The sequence below is a fragment of the Hetaerina americana genome, unplaced genomic scaffold, assembly GCF_022747635.1.
Source record: "Hetaerina americana unplaced genomic scaffold, ioHetAmer1.1.p SCAF_105, whole genome shotgun sequence".
In the NCBI taxonomy this organism is placed as follows: Eukaryota; Metazoa; Arthropoda; class Insecta; order Odonata; family Calopterygidae; genus Hetaerina; species Hetaerina americana.
Window position 1 is genome coordinate 27290 of NW_027286126.1, and position 16704 is coordinate 43993.

General features: G+C 36.7%; 1 protein-coding gene across 1 annotated transcript in view; it reads right to left on the reverse strand.

The window, feature by feature from the left end:
- Positions 1–16704, reverse strand: part of LOC139700568 (cytochrome b5 reductase 4) — a 37897-nt gene that overhangs the window by 16912 nt on the left and 4281 nt on the right. The window contains exons 4-7 of the mRNA XM_071599095.1: positions 7980–8148; positions 2579–3163; positions 1733–2135; positions 1287–1376 (exon numbers count right to left, since the gene is read on the reverse strand). Of these exons, the coding sequence (XP_071455196.1) occupies positions 1287–1376; positions 1733–2135; positions 2579–3163; positions 7980–8148 (1247 nt within the window). The remainder of the gene's footprint in view (positions 1–1286; positions 1377–1732; positions 2136–2578; positions 3164–7979; positions 8149–16704) is intronic.

A 16704-nucleotide genomic window follows, 5' to 3' on the forward strand; every position in this document is an offset into this window, starting at 1 on the left:
TTTTTTATTTAGAAAAATGAAAAGAAATATTCTTTTTAACAGGTTTTATACCAAAAGAAATCAAAGCTGAGTTGGATGAAGTTCATGAGACATCTGATCCTGTGTTTGCGACTGCTTACAATTGGGTTAAAGTCGAGTATTAGACTTGGTCACATATCCACACAATGATGAACATTGTTTGGGATGTCCAATTGAAGTGGCTTCCTTGGAAATGATTGGCAAAATCCTCAATATGGTTTTAGGTGACCAACGAATCAATATACATGAAATATTGAGGCCACAGGCATATGAAGGGGTACAGTGTTTACACTTTTGCATGAAAAATTGGGTGTGAAAAAATCTTGGTAGATGGGTGATTTTGTTCACTTTCAGTGAAGAATAAACCCAATTGTGTTTTCGATTTGGAGGCATGTTTGTGCTTTTCCATCTCAATCCTGACAAATTTCTGCATCAGTACATAACTGTGGATGAAACACGGATATACTTCTATACTCTAAAGACAAAGGAACAGTTGAAACAGCATGTTGGCTTGAGGTGATTTGACTTCGAAGACAGCGAAAATCCACTGCACTGTTGATGTGGCCCCCAGTAAATTTATTTTTAACTTCCACACTCGAAAAAAAGACTTGGTGGAAAAAAATTATTCCCATTGATTGAGGTCATCATCATCAACACAGATGCCTATTTTATAGACCTTGCAAAATCCTGCTTTAGGGACAACTTTAAAAAGTTGGAGGAATACTGGAAATAGCATATCAAACTAAAAGGAGATTATGCAGAAAAATTAAAATATTACCTAAAATAGTTTTTTATCTTTTACTATGGAGTTATTGAACAGCCCACATATTATATCGTGTAATATTTTACTGGCAAAATATCCCGCTTCCCATACCACTAATTAGTAAGGGTAATGTGAATTGACTATCATAACTAACTAAATACTTTTTTTGCTCATTAGCATATTTATTTTCAAAGGTAATCTGATTATTAGCTATTAAAATAACTCTTGCTGATTTTTTAAAACTATTCTTGATCTACAGGTATGTCTTTTCACCAAGATTTGTACTAAAAGACATACAATGTATTTCGTCAAATTCATTTGACAAACAAGCAGCCCAAGACCATCAGCAGCAATTATACAAGTACTGGTTGCTGTACTAACTGTGCTATGAATAATTCTAAATGAAATCCAGATCATTCAACCCTTGAGGAGCCAAGTTAAAAGTGAACTCAAAATATCAGTTTTCTGGGATAAGCAATCATAAGTTAACAGCAAATATACTTGCCTGTTACATTCAGCCATGAGTTTATCCAGTTGCTCTCTCCAAATGATGTCATTCTCAGTTTTGTTGAAAAATATTAAGGTAACTTTTTTGCTGTAAAATTAGGATATATATATACATCACATGTATGATTTATATTCAAGACCATATGAAAAGCATCCAAATCACAATAATATTAAATATCTTAACCAAAAACAATTAATAGAGTATCCTTAGCTGGTTTAAGAGATTAGTTTGTGACAATCCTATTTTCCACAATTTTAGTTTTCTGAACTATTGACACATTCAGTAAATTATTACCAGTTTAATTGAAAGAGGTAACATTTTTGTAACTACATTGTCTGTCAGAATAGTTTAACAATATCCATTCTGAATCATTAATCATAGGTATAGAGTGAAAAAAAGTAACTATGAGATATAAACAACAATGAGTATCATTAGTGACTAACCACTGAGTAGATGATATCTGAAGGGCCCATTGAATGATTCGGACCATGGGAGTTATACCAGTCCCAGCTGCAAGGAGCAGGAGTTCCATTCCTCCTAATGAACAGTCAAGTTTTGGAGACCTTCCCATGTGGAATGGAGGAGGATTCATCAGATGTTCACATTCCACAGTTGGTGCAATACACTCGCTGATCATCAAAGTATCCCCAACACTAATTCCACCATCACACAGCCAGGGGCTAAGGACACCTCCCTCTGTTGATTTAATTAACAGGCACAGCCAATTTCCTTCCATTTCAGGTGGTATTGGCCCATTGGATTCCCTCTTTGTAGGCACTGATGAAGGCCAAAAATCTGAATGTATTGCTGGAATCACAGGTGTGTAATTCCTTTCGACTGTTTCTCCTTCAAGGAAGGGAAAATAATGGTATAAGTTCAGGGACAAGAAAACCATGAAAATAGCTGTTTATGCTCATCCAAAGAGCAAGCCATCGAAATGTAACAATTTATAATGGTATTTTCCCAATTAAGTCATCCATTGCATGTCAGTGCTCAAGTTAACATCAAAACTACTAAATACATGTTTTTTAAGCCTGAAATTAATTAAATAAATGAGAAAGTAACAAAGATCCTAGAAAGTGGGTAATTGGGATTTTTATGAGACCTCGAAGTATACACATTTAATAAGCAAGGGAGATCCATGATATTCTTGATATCTTTTCATATTGGTTTCATTTTTTTGAAGTAAAAAACAATTGGTGGAAATATATACTGTCAGAAAAGTATTTTTCATGAACAATGTGATTGATATAAAGTAGAGTGCAAATATGATAATTATGTGGTCTTACCTTCAACAGTAGCTTGTAGAAGTACATGGTAACCAATTGGGATTGAATCGCAAACATCATTAGAATGCTTTAAAACAAATAGTTTTGTGTCATGGTTAACTGGCAAAATATTCATCACTTTTAATGGTTGATATGTCACCCGGCACTCAGGCTTCAGCTCCGCAGAACAAATATCTACCCTGTTATTTGTTATTTTAAAGTCAGATAAGGGTTTGCAAATAACTTCTTCTGGACTTAGTGTTTTTGGATTTGTTGCATATTGCCATATTTGGGGGAATTTTTTCTGAAGAACTATCTCCACCTTCCCAATGTCAGGAATTAATGATATAGAACAAGGCCAAATCACTGGTGCAACTAAAGGTACAGGTAAGACGCAAGAGCAATATATGCCATTTTTGACAATTTTAAGTTTAACTTCAAGTTTCAGTTCCTCTTTGACCGTCACACGAATAGAAGGAGCGCTGTCACCGAGTCCAGGTCGTCTGGTGTAAATAACAAGTGTGAATGACTCTGCCTTCTGCAACCAGTCAAGCAAAGGTGATGGCAGGCCTGATGGTTTGGTAATTTGAGGCTTCCCATACTTTTCTGAAAAGATTCATCAAATACAATTAAAACTACATCACTTATGTAAGGCAAAAAGATGTCATGGTACAGCATGAATGGCATTATCACTGCCACTTTGTGTCATTTAGGCAAATTTTTCCCTAACAACTAAATTGACTCATTTGATACAGCACTTTCAGAAACTGCATCTTAAAGGGTAAAATAATATTTTAGTTCAAGGCAAAAGTTGTGTTTGTCCAACATAATGATGGGATAAAAATTAGTGATAGTGACAAATTACTACTTTTCATACACCCAACATGTTTTGGTAATTATTCTGGCCATATGGTAATCAATCATTATCACAGGAGATGAGAGGTGAGTGATCCAAGAGTGGATGATGAGTGGGAAAATTCTCCATCATGCCAAATTCATTATGCATGATGAAGAGTCATACACTTCTCAAGCCCCAGGTTTGCATATTGTCTATACCTGGCTATTGATAGCTGAAAAATATCATGGTGGTTCCCTATGCCAATGATAACTACATCTGCAGGACAAAGGGAATCGTTAACAGGTCTCACACTGGATTACAAATTGTCTATGATTTTATTCAGCCTTATCCATTTATAAGGGGCCTTGTATGGTCATTTCTCACACAGTAAAAGATTTTCACAAATTCATTCATATTAGTTTCACTCAAAAGGAACTATAATACCTTAATTTTGGTGCCTTCATATTTTTACAGATGTAAAGAAAATGCTTAGTTGTCTCTTCCCTTGAAGCATACATGAGGGTGGTCTGAAAGTTCTCAGCCTCATGTAGTACATAGTATGTATCAGTGATGCAACCATTCAAAATTTTCGATCTCATTTATGTAAAAATTATTTTAAGAAGGTGGTCTGAAATTTCTCAGTCTTGCCAATAGATAACATCACTACTTACATGTTTTTTTCCTCTCACGTTGGTGCAACTGTAAGTAGAAGCCATGTGAAATCACATGCCATTCCATCTAGAAGTTGCTGTAAGCAGTCATTTGAATCAATTGCAGTGTGTGTGTTGATCAAAATGGAAAAAATTGGCAATAAAATTCTTTGAAAAAGAAGGCTTAATGCGGACTGAAATTCAACCCACAATTGTAAATGCATGGGGACTCTTTGCTATCAATTTCCATTATGAAAAATTGGGCGGCGGCTGAGTTTAAATGTGGCTGTTACAGCCTTCAAGGTTGTTCCTGTGAAGGATATCCAAAAGTGCAACTACACCAGAAATCATTGAAAAGTGTACGACATGCCTTTAAAAGATAAAGAATACAGGGATGCCTGAAATCGATAATTTGGTAGGGATTACAATAGAATGATCGGTTACATTTTGCATGAGAAATTGTACATGACAAAACTTTGCGCAAGATAGGTGCTAAAGTGCTTACTGTGGTAGAAAAATGCATTTGGATGACTTTTTAAACAGTGGTTGGCGTGCTTTATGAAAAACAAAGAGTGAAATTCTGCATCAATATTTGACAATGGATGGTACATGGATTCACCATTACACACCAGAATCAAAATAACATTCCATGCAGTGGATAGAGGCCAGTTCTGTAGCTACAAAGTAGGCAAAAACAGTGCCACCGGTGGCATGGCAATGTTTTTTTGGAATGAAAAATGAATATATTGATTGACTATCTTGATAAGGGTAAAACAATAACTGAGGAGTACTATTCTAACCTTGTAATGAAAATGAGAGCAAAAGTTCTTGAAAGCAGACCTGGTTTGCAGAGGAAGAAAACCATTATTCATCAGGACAATGTTCCTGTCCACAAAAGTGTCTTGGCGATGGGAAAATTAAGGGATTGGTATTATGAAGCACTGGAACATCCACTGTACTCCCCAGATTTGTCTCTGTCAGACTAACACCTCTTCTGAAAACTCATAAGTTTCCTTGCTGGTCAATGTTTTTCATCCAATAAAGGAGTGATTTCTGCTGTTTATGAGTATCTTGCAGCACTACTAGTAGAACTAAGGATGTGATAATGACACTGCAACACCACTGGGTGAAATGCATTACTATTAGTGGGGATTATGTTAAAAAATAATACTTTTTTGAAAATGTAAATTGTCATTTACATCATGAGGCCTAGAAATTTTCAGATCATCCTCACATGATTAGGACTTATTTTTTATGTTTTAGAAACATGTAGGAGTGGCCTTGATTATTCCAACAATAAAGTAAAAAATGCATGAGTCACCTAGTTGCTAGGAAAAAATTTCATGCAAACAAAAAGGGCATAATGTAATGGCAACCTTTTGAGGCCAAAGGCCATTAATTAGTTGGAAATGGTAAGTTTGTAGTTCATTTCAGAATAGTGGTCACTAAAAGTGGAATGATCTCTCTCATTTCATAAGAACATAAAAAACTCATTTTACGTAATCAATCAACGACTAAGTAACTGTAGCTCAAGATGCCAACATTCTTAAAAATTATTGGCAAGAAAAAGAAATGAAAGTTGTGATCATCAACTGCAAAAGGTGATTATGTATGTAAAATTTAAAAAAAATTATTTTGTTAGGCATTATCAATTATAATATAAATTTAATTTAATGAATCACAACTAACTTGTCCAATGGAACTACAGAGAATCCATTGTTCCTATGCTTCAATATCTTTAGCTCATTCAGATAAGAATAGACAAGGACAGTGGCAGTAGAGAAAGCTTAGGCAGTCCTATGTGAGTGGCTCCAACAGTTACAAGGAAAGTACATCATTTCTTGAACAACTTGAAAAGTAACACTAGCAAAAATGTATACACTTACAAGGATGACTCTGCAGACTGGAAAATTATAAACATGATACTAATGTATTAAAATATGTCATGAACATGAATTTTAAAATGAAAAAATTAGGATGAAATTTCTCACAAGTTAATTTGATATCCAATAAGAAAAATGTATTAGTTTACCTCTAAACATTCCAAACTTCTGCAATTTTTGCACCACTCTAGCCAAGAACCCTGAAGAGTTCTCTCAACAATAGGTCAGAAAGTCACAAAAAAATGTCATAATTATGGTCTTGGTCAACCAACGTGGAAATAGCCAGGCAGGGGAGTTGGATGGCTTCAAACCTCTGCCCATGCACTTAAGATTATTATGACATACATTTGATAGCATGCACTTAGGAATTATGATATTGGCACCTATTCATGATTGTGAATCTATGGAATGGGGCTGATCTATCAAAGCAATATTTTTAATGTGCATACAAAATGCCCCAGCTTGAGTTTAAGAATAACTTCCTATTAAACAATTCAAAATATTATTTTGGTACACATGATACTATGAGGGGTAATGTGAATGGATGAGAGTTGAATTAACAAATAAATATACAAAAGTGAATGGTTCTAGAGGAAAAGGTAGACCAAGAAAGTCATGGGTGAATCAAATGAAAGAGATTCTTTAGGCAAAAGATACTGGAGTCCTAGCAACAGAACAACGTGTAAAAATGTATGAATGTGACTCAGGCGAAAGGCTTATTCAAGGAAGAGGCAGTAGAGAGTAAATTAGTAAGAGGGTATACGTCCCTGAAATAACTTGATGCTTTATTTTTTTTGCCAACCCTGAAAAGTAATGATGTGAGGGGTATGTATGCACATATGCTCAAACAAGACAGGTTTTGGGTGAATAAAAGTGGGGCAAGATGTGTATTCATTGACTCAAAGTGAGCATACAGTAGTTAACAATCAGTGATGAAAAAACAACCAATTGTGGTTCTCTATGCACCACCCCAACCCACAAGTTCATAGTACAAGGTTTGTATAAAAAGTAACGGCAACAATTTTTTCCTGACATGTGCATGAAGTGCTGGATTCAGATCATCAGTTAAGTGTGCACATGTTTACAGATGGTATTGGCGTTGAAAAGATTATAGTGCACACTGTTATTAATGAAAATTTGGTGATGCAAAAGATCTACGCTAAACTCATCCCAAAGGCACCCAGCCACACCTGCTCCATTGTAACCCACTACCTGATGAAAAATTGCATTGCATGATTCTACAACCTCCTTACAGTCTTTATTAGGCACCAGCAGACTATATCCTATTCCCAATTGAGAAATTCTCCCTCAAAGGACACCACCATGGGCCCCCAAGAGCTGTCAAAGCTTCCATGTGTACCCATAGGGATCTTCTGGAATCTGCCTATCAGGGAGCCTTCGGGCCATGGAAAACCCACTGGCTAAAGTGTGTTCATGCTTAAGGGATGTGCTTTGAAGAATTTTGAGGCACTGTAGCAATGTCTGAAATAAATTATTTTTTCGAAAATTTCCCCATACTTTTTATACAAACCATGTTTGACTTATAGGCCATTCGTCTTCAACAGCACAACATGACAGACTCAACAAGCACAACAAAAAGTACTTAAAAACAATAAAGTGGATACCATAACAGCTGAAAACTGCATGAAACTGGCCAAATTTATCATCACTACCTCTCCTGGAGGAAGTTCCATGCATCACTACTGGGATAATGACCGTTAACACAAAGTGAAACATGACTAGGCCCTTCCCAAGTAAAAAATATCAATTTTGGGTTCTATTATTCACATCAAAATGCATAAACTCTAACTATAAGTTGCCTGGCATGATAATCAGCTGTGTAACTAATGAATATAAACTTTTACTAATGAAAGATAAGAAAATTTGAAGAAATGCAAAATAATACTTGGTTATTACCCCTTTAACACTTAACACTTATTATTTATTAGCCAGAGGGGCTGGTACAATAACCCTGCAAGTATTTTAAGTTCTTTGACTAATCTTTCAGAAATAAAAATATCTAGCTATGGAACAATAAAAAGAGAACATACCAGCTTCACCATTCTTGATAGAAGAGTTTTCAGTTTTCTTAAGCCTTGAAAATAGAAGGCTACTAAGACCTTCTTTAGGCCTTGATGGTTTTCCCTCTCCCTTAGATGGTTTTAACCGACCAACCAAACATTTTTGAAGCATTGATTCCACATTTACCCAGGGATGGACCTAAATGAAAATGAATGTTATACTGTTTTTATCGACCAAGAAACATTTCCCAAATTCCAACCATTCCAGGAAGATTTTTTCACGAATAAAACAAATGAGGATTTATCACAAAATTTTCGATATCAATTCAGAAATACAACCAACTAGGTCAAACTTCGTATATTTTCATCACACATTTATTACAGCAACGACCAGTTTTGATGAAAAGGAGACAGCACCAGGTACAAAGTTACATAACTTGGGCAGAAAACATGTACAAATTCTCTGGCTGGTGAATGTTAAAAGAGGGGGTTGCTAATGCAGTAGTCCATGGGTGGACCGAGTAGGAAGAGAAGGATGGGGGAAGAGGGAGGATATTAGGAAGACAGAGGTGGTTATAGATGCACTTCAGTACAATTTATCTCCTATGACTTTTCCCCTCATCGCCCACAGCATTAGCAACCCTCCCATTAAAACCCACCCTCCCCCTTCCTTTTTTAAACACAACCCATGCAACCCTATCAACTTATAAACAATGCATGTCCCTTCCTTTGCTTCCTGCTCTCTCCTCTGTAGCCCATCCTCCACCTCCAGAAATTTTTTACATATTTCCTGAAATTTTATAAAATGTAATGCCTGATAGTGCTGCCTATGCATCAAAACCAATAACACCAGAATAGTATTGTGAAAATAAACAAATTGACCTACTTGAAGATCAAGAATTTTCACAAAGTTGAGCCTGAAACCATTAATAATATATAAGGCATTGGAAACAAAAACATGACATACAACAATCACAATCTTTTTAAACACTAGAGTTTAATATAATAATGATTAATGCATGAAGAATTCTCACTGAAGTGTTTCCTATGCACTCTCTCTCACCCAGTTATATACTTTTTCGACAAAATTAACATGGCAGGAAGAAAACACATTGGCATGTTCACTTAACCTAGATAATTCCAATTAATCAACACTGCTCTGTGTATTTCACTCTGTAACATTTCTCAATCTGTATCAATAGAAATATGTTACACCAATGTAATACAAAGTTATCAATATTGCTATGTGAAATGGACATGATTTGATTATAGTAAATATCGCTTTAATTTTGGAGGTAACCATAGCTGAATTCTTTATATGTTCATTTAGTAGCAATGAAGTCATCCAAATATTATTACAATGATTGTATTAACAAATTACAAATGTTTACGTCCTGATTGTTTCATATTTTTATTGAACAGTTTCATATAATATACAGGGTTAGGGCACACTTTAATTGTTCAACAAATTACTTGGATAATAACATAATTATCGCTGTTATGAGATAGAAAAATTCCTCATTCACTCCATATTTTTATTAATGTCACCCAAATACATTGTCAAAACCCTTTCCCAAATAAATTTCCTTTCATACATCTTTGTAGGTCTCAAATATTTGCCTAATTGTTCGCAGATGATTCAGACATCTAGCAGGCTGAAAAATGTTACTACGTACTCTTGACAACACTGCTTCCCGGTAATGTGGCAACAATGCTTTGGTAATGATATCATTCTTGGCGGATATTGTACGTGGCCAAAGTTGTAAATGGTACGTCTGCAGGGTCATGTTAGATGTACTTTAACAATGAATAAAGACATCTTGCCGACAAGAATGCCGTCAAATTGTTAAGTACACATGGTGTCAATTTAGCTGCTAATCCACGCGTGTTAACTAGGGTCGTGAAATGCAACAATTTCAAAGAGTATAAATCACCCTTGACCGGGATACTGACCGGTATCGCTCGATATCCAGTCGAGAGCTTTACCAGGTAAGCCTATGTTGCGTCCTCTTACACTCCGATATAATACTGAATACGAGGGAACAAGAAGTAATGACGAAATATTGTACAAAATTGGTTAATGGTTTGCACAATTTGGAATTTGTGCATTTAATATAGGCCACATAGGCGGATGACTCCGTTTAAGTTACTGACGCGGAATCTCCCATCATTCTTTCAGTGATGTCGGGAAGCTTGACAGCTCTTAATGATGGATTTGATTTTAGTGAAGCTGCTGATTGGGCTAGTGTTTGAAAACAATCACCGATCAACAATCGATCTCAGCGGATACGTCCTGCCGATCTGAAAATGTGGTAGCGAGCTAACTGGCCCCATCAACACGGATCTTTACCTATAGACTCCAAACCTCGGTGAGCCCGCCGCCATCGTCAGTGAGATTTCATTTAGTTTTAATACAGTTTGTATTAGTAATAATATTACCATTGATATAGTACCTAGGTCCATTTTCAACAATATCTACTTTCCAAGTATGATGCGTTCCCCCAATTTCAAATTATTTTTTTCGTCCCCTAAAACTTCGTAAGTCCTCAATTGAACTCTTCAGACTTTATTTATCACTCAGACTCAGTTCATGCCAACTGAAATATCAGATTGGCTTCTCAAGCGGATTAACACGTCTCGCTTCCAGACTGATCTGTGTTTGCTTCAACGTAGAGAACCATTTAGCAAACTGAACTAATGTGGGTGCAGACAATAGCTTCCAGCGAATGGTGTCAAAGAAGACGATACACTTTTCTCGAGACGCAATTCATTTTTGCCTCATCATCGATGCTGACGGGGCGTATAAAAAATTCACGTTGCGACAACAAAAGATAAGGCGTCATTAAAAATTCTTGAAAACGGCTAAGTGTATCGCCGCCCGAGGAAGGGAGTGGGTTTTAATGGGAGGGTTCTAATGATTTGGCAGACGATGGGAGGGAAAGACAAGACAGGAGATAGAATTTACAAAGGTGCCTTTGTAACCTTCTCCCCTCTTCACCTTTGCTTCTCTTCCCACCAATACACCCACGGACCACTATATCAGCATCTCACCTATTAATCCCCCACTTTCTAGAAAAATTTGCTATATTTTCCTGCCACGTTATAAAATCTGTGCCTGACCTGCATTTGCCTATGTGCCAAACTGGTAGTATCTCAATATGTTATGCCCAATATATGTGGAGCGAGTGGCCGACAGAGTCAGAATGAGGGGTGTGCCAGGGTTAAGACAGGGGTCCATTATCACCTGTGCTTTTAATATATTCATGAGGAGGAAATGGTTAAAAAGTCATGGGAAGAACTGGAGATAGGAATGAAAGCTGGAGGACAATTAAGAAAATCAAGTTTGTGGATAATTAGGCTTTAGTTTACCAGTTAGCCAAGAGCCAAACCTAAGCATTGCTTAACCCATTGCAATGTCTGTACAATAGGTATGGAATGAGAATAAATTTAAACAAAACAAAGGTTATTAGGCTTTCGAGAAAGAGAAAAGCTAAGTAAAATATTAAAATAGGAGTTAATAAACTAGGGCAGATGGAAGTTATCATAACTGGGTAGTGTTCAGGACTAAAATGATCAAGTAGTGGGGGCATAAGAAGAATAATAAATTTCATTAGGCAAGGAAGCTTTCACAAGGGTCTTGATGAAGGGAATACTGGGTAAAGATGTCAAGAAAAAGCTCGTCAAAACTACGGAGGCAAGATGTTAGTGGTAAATTGGATGCTTTTGAATCATTGGTGCTGGGAAGGATGGAATAGGCGAAATCAAGAGAAAGGAAAGAAAACAAAACTGCTAGGAAAGGAAAGAAAAAGCTAGGCATTGTAGGGAAGGAGAGAGGATTGTCAGGAGAAATCCAAAGGAGGCAGGAAAAGTGGATGCAGGCCATTTATGTTGGCAATGAGATGATGAAGACTGATAGAGGGGAGAACATTAGGCATATGAGGAGAGGGTAGTAATAGGATAGGCATGTTTGATAGAATGAAGAGAGGAAGGAAGTATGCAGTATTGGAGAGTCTTATTGTAGCATTATATGTCAGGTTGTGCTTTCCTAGGAGTGTTATGGGAAGCTAGAAAGGTGAGATAAATCAGGATTTCTTACAAAATTCCCTACATCAATTGATATACGGCACTGATTGAGTAAAACTTGGTATGTTTTCATAACATATTTGTTACAGTAGGACCAGTTTTGATGAATAGGCGAGGGTGTTGGGTACAATATTTCATTACGCGGACCAAATATATACGTACGAATTCTCTGGAGGAGGGGAAGGGTGGATGTTAAGAGGGGGTTTGCTAATGCCATGGTCCCAGGAAGGACAGAGGAAGAGAAGAATGGGTGAAGATGGGAGGGGGGCTGGAAGGCAGAGGTGGTTACAAATGCACTTCTTTACTAATTATCTCCTATGATTTTCCCTCATTGCCCACAGCATTGGCAACTCTCCCATTAAAACCCACCCTCCCCTTCCTTTTTAAAACAACCCATTCAACCCTTAACCAATGCATGCCCCTTCTCCCACTTCCAGCTCCCTCCTCTGTAGCCCATCCTTCCCCTCCAGAAAATTTGTAAATATTTCTTACAATTTTATGCCTGATAGTGCTGCCCATGAATCAAAACCAATAGTACCAAAATATAGTTATTGTGAAAATAAACAAATTTACTTATTTGAAGATCATGAATTTTCACAAAGTTGAGTCTGAAATTATGAATGATGTATACGGCAGGGGAAACAAAAACATGAGATACAAAGGTATTTTGAAAAGTTCTCGGAATGAAATAGAAATAAATGACACCTCAGGGAGACTTTTATTTTTTAATATACCCTGTACACTAAAGCTCTTAGTCCAGCGACATTCCTATGCCTTGATCCCATTTCAAAACTTAGATCCCTTCTGGCCTGCAAAATACCTCTACTTCAGCTGTTAAATTTTTGTTTGGAGAGAAGATCCATCCACTGACAAAAATTATGAGCTTGGGGATAAGATGAAAATCTGATGAAGCTAAATCAGGTGAATAAACAAGTGTGGCAATAATTCGTATTTTAGTTCACATATTTTTGCCATGTCAACTACACTTGCATGTGACAGTGCACTGCCTTGATGAAAGATGACTTTCTTCCTAACCAAACCTGTCCTTTTTTCATTTATCTTTCGCTGAAATTGATCCAGGAGGTGAGCATAGTATGTCTAGTAATTGTTTGACCAGTGAGAAGATAATCCATCAGCAGAATCCCTTCCGCATTCCAGAAAACTGAAGCCATCACTTTCCACTGACTGTATTGCCTTTGCTTTCTTTGATGGTGGTGTATCAACATGTTTCCATTGCTTTGACTGTCATTGTGTCTCTGGGGTATAGTATTGGATCCAAGTTTCATCTGTGGTCACAACCAGTACAGAAAATCTTGTTGATTGCTCTTAAAATGGGTCAAAAATTGTTTGGAAAATTCCATTCTGATATGTTTGTGATCCTGTGTCAAGAGTAACAGCACCCATCTAGCAAATAATTTTCACATATTCAATTCCGCTCTTGAAATGTGTTATGCCCATTCAAATGACATCCTTATAGCTTCAGCAATTTCTGTCACTTAAAGTCAGTGATCCACTATGACAATTTTATGCACTTTTACAATAATTTTTGGGATAGTGGCATACTTGACTGAACACTAAGAGGATCATCTAAGCTGTCCCAACCAAACAAACTCATTTTTCCACTTGGCAACCTTTGAATAGGAAGGAGCAGAGTGTTCCAAAATTCTACATGAATTTTCTTGCTCTCATACCTTTCTTTACAAAATATTTCAAAACTGCTCGAATCTCAATTTTTTCCATCTTCACAAATGACTACATGGGTAAAACACAGACGGGTCCGAACCACATATCTCTTCCCAGAGCACTGATACACTGCATGTTTACTCATGAAGATTTAACTATTACTAAATGGGAAACTCGTTGTACTAGCAATGACAGCAACTGGTAATTCCAAGAACCTATCAAACTACCCTCGTATTAATCCCCACTGGGTTACCATTTCTGTCAGTGACATTAAGTACCCAACTGCAGTAGCTACATATGTATTACTTAATACTGCCTCCTCCTCTCCATCTCAACCCTCGCCTTCTATTCCTTTCCACTTATTTTCCTAGTCACTGGAAAGCTGTCTAGGGGCATTTCTTTTTGCAAATGCTTCAAAATTTTGTAAAACTGCAACTCAGAATTATCATTAAATAAGTTTCTGGTAAGCATTGCCACTTACCATGCATGGGCAAAGCCTCGTATGCACGGTATGAAGCAACAGTTTCCTGTGATCTTCACATCACATTTCGCCTGCTGTTTTGGACAACACTTCTTGAAGGCTCGTGAACTTTCTGAATGGGAAACAAGTATTGTGCCACTTGCATTGGCACAAAATAGCAGCATGAGATGGCCTTTCCTTGGTTTATAGCCGGGCAATATATTCTCTTCTACGGTTATGTGTAGAAATATAGGTTTGCTTCGGTATCTTCTTCCATAAGAAACCCATCCTGTCAAAATTAAAAACCATTTCAGGCTGATTACCATAAGTTTCTTGAAGTCACTGATGAAGTTCTCTGCTGCCTTTGACTTAAGCTTGCTGCTTCACAATGCCATGGATACCGGTGCCTCTGGTTAACTTCTCAAACCATGCATGGCTACCTTTAAATATTTTTTTGGCCATTGATGATCCTGATATCATCTCATGAGGTCAGAAAAAATCACTCTCTTTCTCACAAATGATGTTCTCATTAATAGTGTTGCATTGTAATTGCTTTTCCTTTATCTATATGAGAAGCAACCTTTCATTTGAGAATAGTGACCATTGCATAGATATTAATGTCACTCTCTTGAAACATCTATCTCCTTCCTCCTTATTCTTGAACTAGATGGAAATCATTGATGTCGACCAATTGTTGAAGTGCATACTATATCATCCACACTCACACCTCTTTCCATTTTTTTCAGTGAATACTTTTCATTTCCAATGTTATTTTGGTTCTATTGTGGCTTTCCTCTTACTGATTTTTCTTTGGGGCCATTTTTAAAACTATGCACAAAATTTATTAAACTTTGTACCAAAGAATCACTAATAATAATACTGAACACAAGTTTAGAAAAATGTGTCATCACTAGTGACACTAAGGCTAGCGGAGTGAGTGCTAAACACAAACTGAAAAATTAGACACGCAATCATTTTGGGAATTCCCCACTCCTTTTCACACATTATGAAAAAAGTCACTCATTAAGCAAGTCATTTTTAAGACCAACAATTTTGCTCATAATGTATCATATTACTTGCTATGCAAGGTACTCATTAATCAAGGTTATCCTATGCGTCGAAATTGTCACATTTAGTTAGAATATTGCATTCCTAAAAATTCAATCCATCATAATAGCTCTGATGACTGTCATATCTTATAGCCAGGTCAGTGTTTTGTATAAATTGCATATGCTAGCTAAGGAAGTGGTATATCTTAATTAATACATAGCCATGACAGAAAATCAAGTGATAGGGAAGGTCCAGAGTTGAGCATTTCTCTCCCTCTTCTCTTCTCCAAACAAGTGTACCCACAATATTCTAAATGAGCCTTGCAAATGCACCCTTACTCTGTCCATTATCACATCCCTTACCACTTTTTCTGTATCTCACCTGAAGATGCTGCAAAGCAATTAAACCTGGGTCAAGTTTTTTATGAAGAATTTACAAAGTGTTTGAGTTCTTTCCAATTATGAAGCAGTTTCACAAAGTCACACCCCCAACAGTGTCCTATTTCATCATGTAAGCATGAAAATAATAATTATTTACATGACAGTTTATAAATGAGGTAATTCCATCCCCAAAGCTATGGAAAAGTGAATGTTATTAACAGGGCCCTGTTTATCTCTTGTTTTCACATTATATAATGTTTGGATTGACATTGATTCTAACATAAATCACACCTCTTTTTAATCATTAGTGGTGCGATTCTAATGAAGAAGTGAAACAAAAATGGGGAAATGCTTTGAAAAAGAATTCTTTATCATCAATAAAGCATTCCAAACAAAGTTTGGAGAGTTTTTCTGAAGAATTTTTTCTCCGAGAGAAGTTTGGTTGAACTTGGCTTCACATAGGTTTTGTTCTTTGATCTTTTAATTAACTGATTTTGACACACTACGTTTTTAAAAAAGAAAGAAAAATAATGGATGATAAGGAAATACCAAAAAAGAGCGTGCAGAAAATGAAATATAATGGATGTATTGATGGAAAACTGAGGAAAGAATCAATGATTAACACCTGATAGCATACTGATACAGGGTGAATACATTCTTAACATACTTACCCAAGCAAGAAAATGAAATAAATTATAAAATTATAACTGTTTAAATAACAAATTATATGATAGTAAATTTTATCACTCATTGTTGAACCTATGTGGTCCATGAAAGTAATGTGCAGGATTTTATTGTGCCACTACTATCCATGGCAGTGTGGTAAAACCGGTTGGGAATTGTGTTGGGGGGGTCTGCCCTTCCCATGCAGCCAGTCACCAGTTTGCCCCGAGCAGTCTGAGCGGAAAGATGTGCCTCTATATGAAGTGTGTTTTCAACTTTTTAACATAATGGATCATTTGCTTCACCATGACAATGCCCCCAGCCACAGGTCCTTCATCGATACCAACTTCCTTACCCGGAGCACTACCCCGGTGGTCCCCCAGACCCCTTACAGTCCTGACTTGGCTCTGAGCAGCTTTTTTTTGTTTCCCCGACT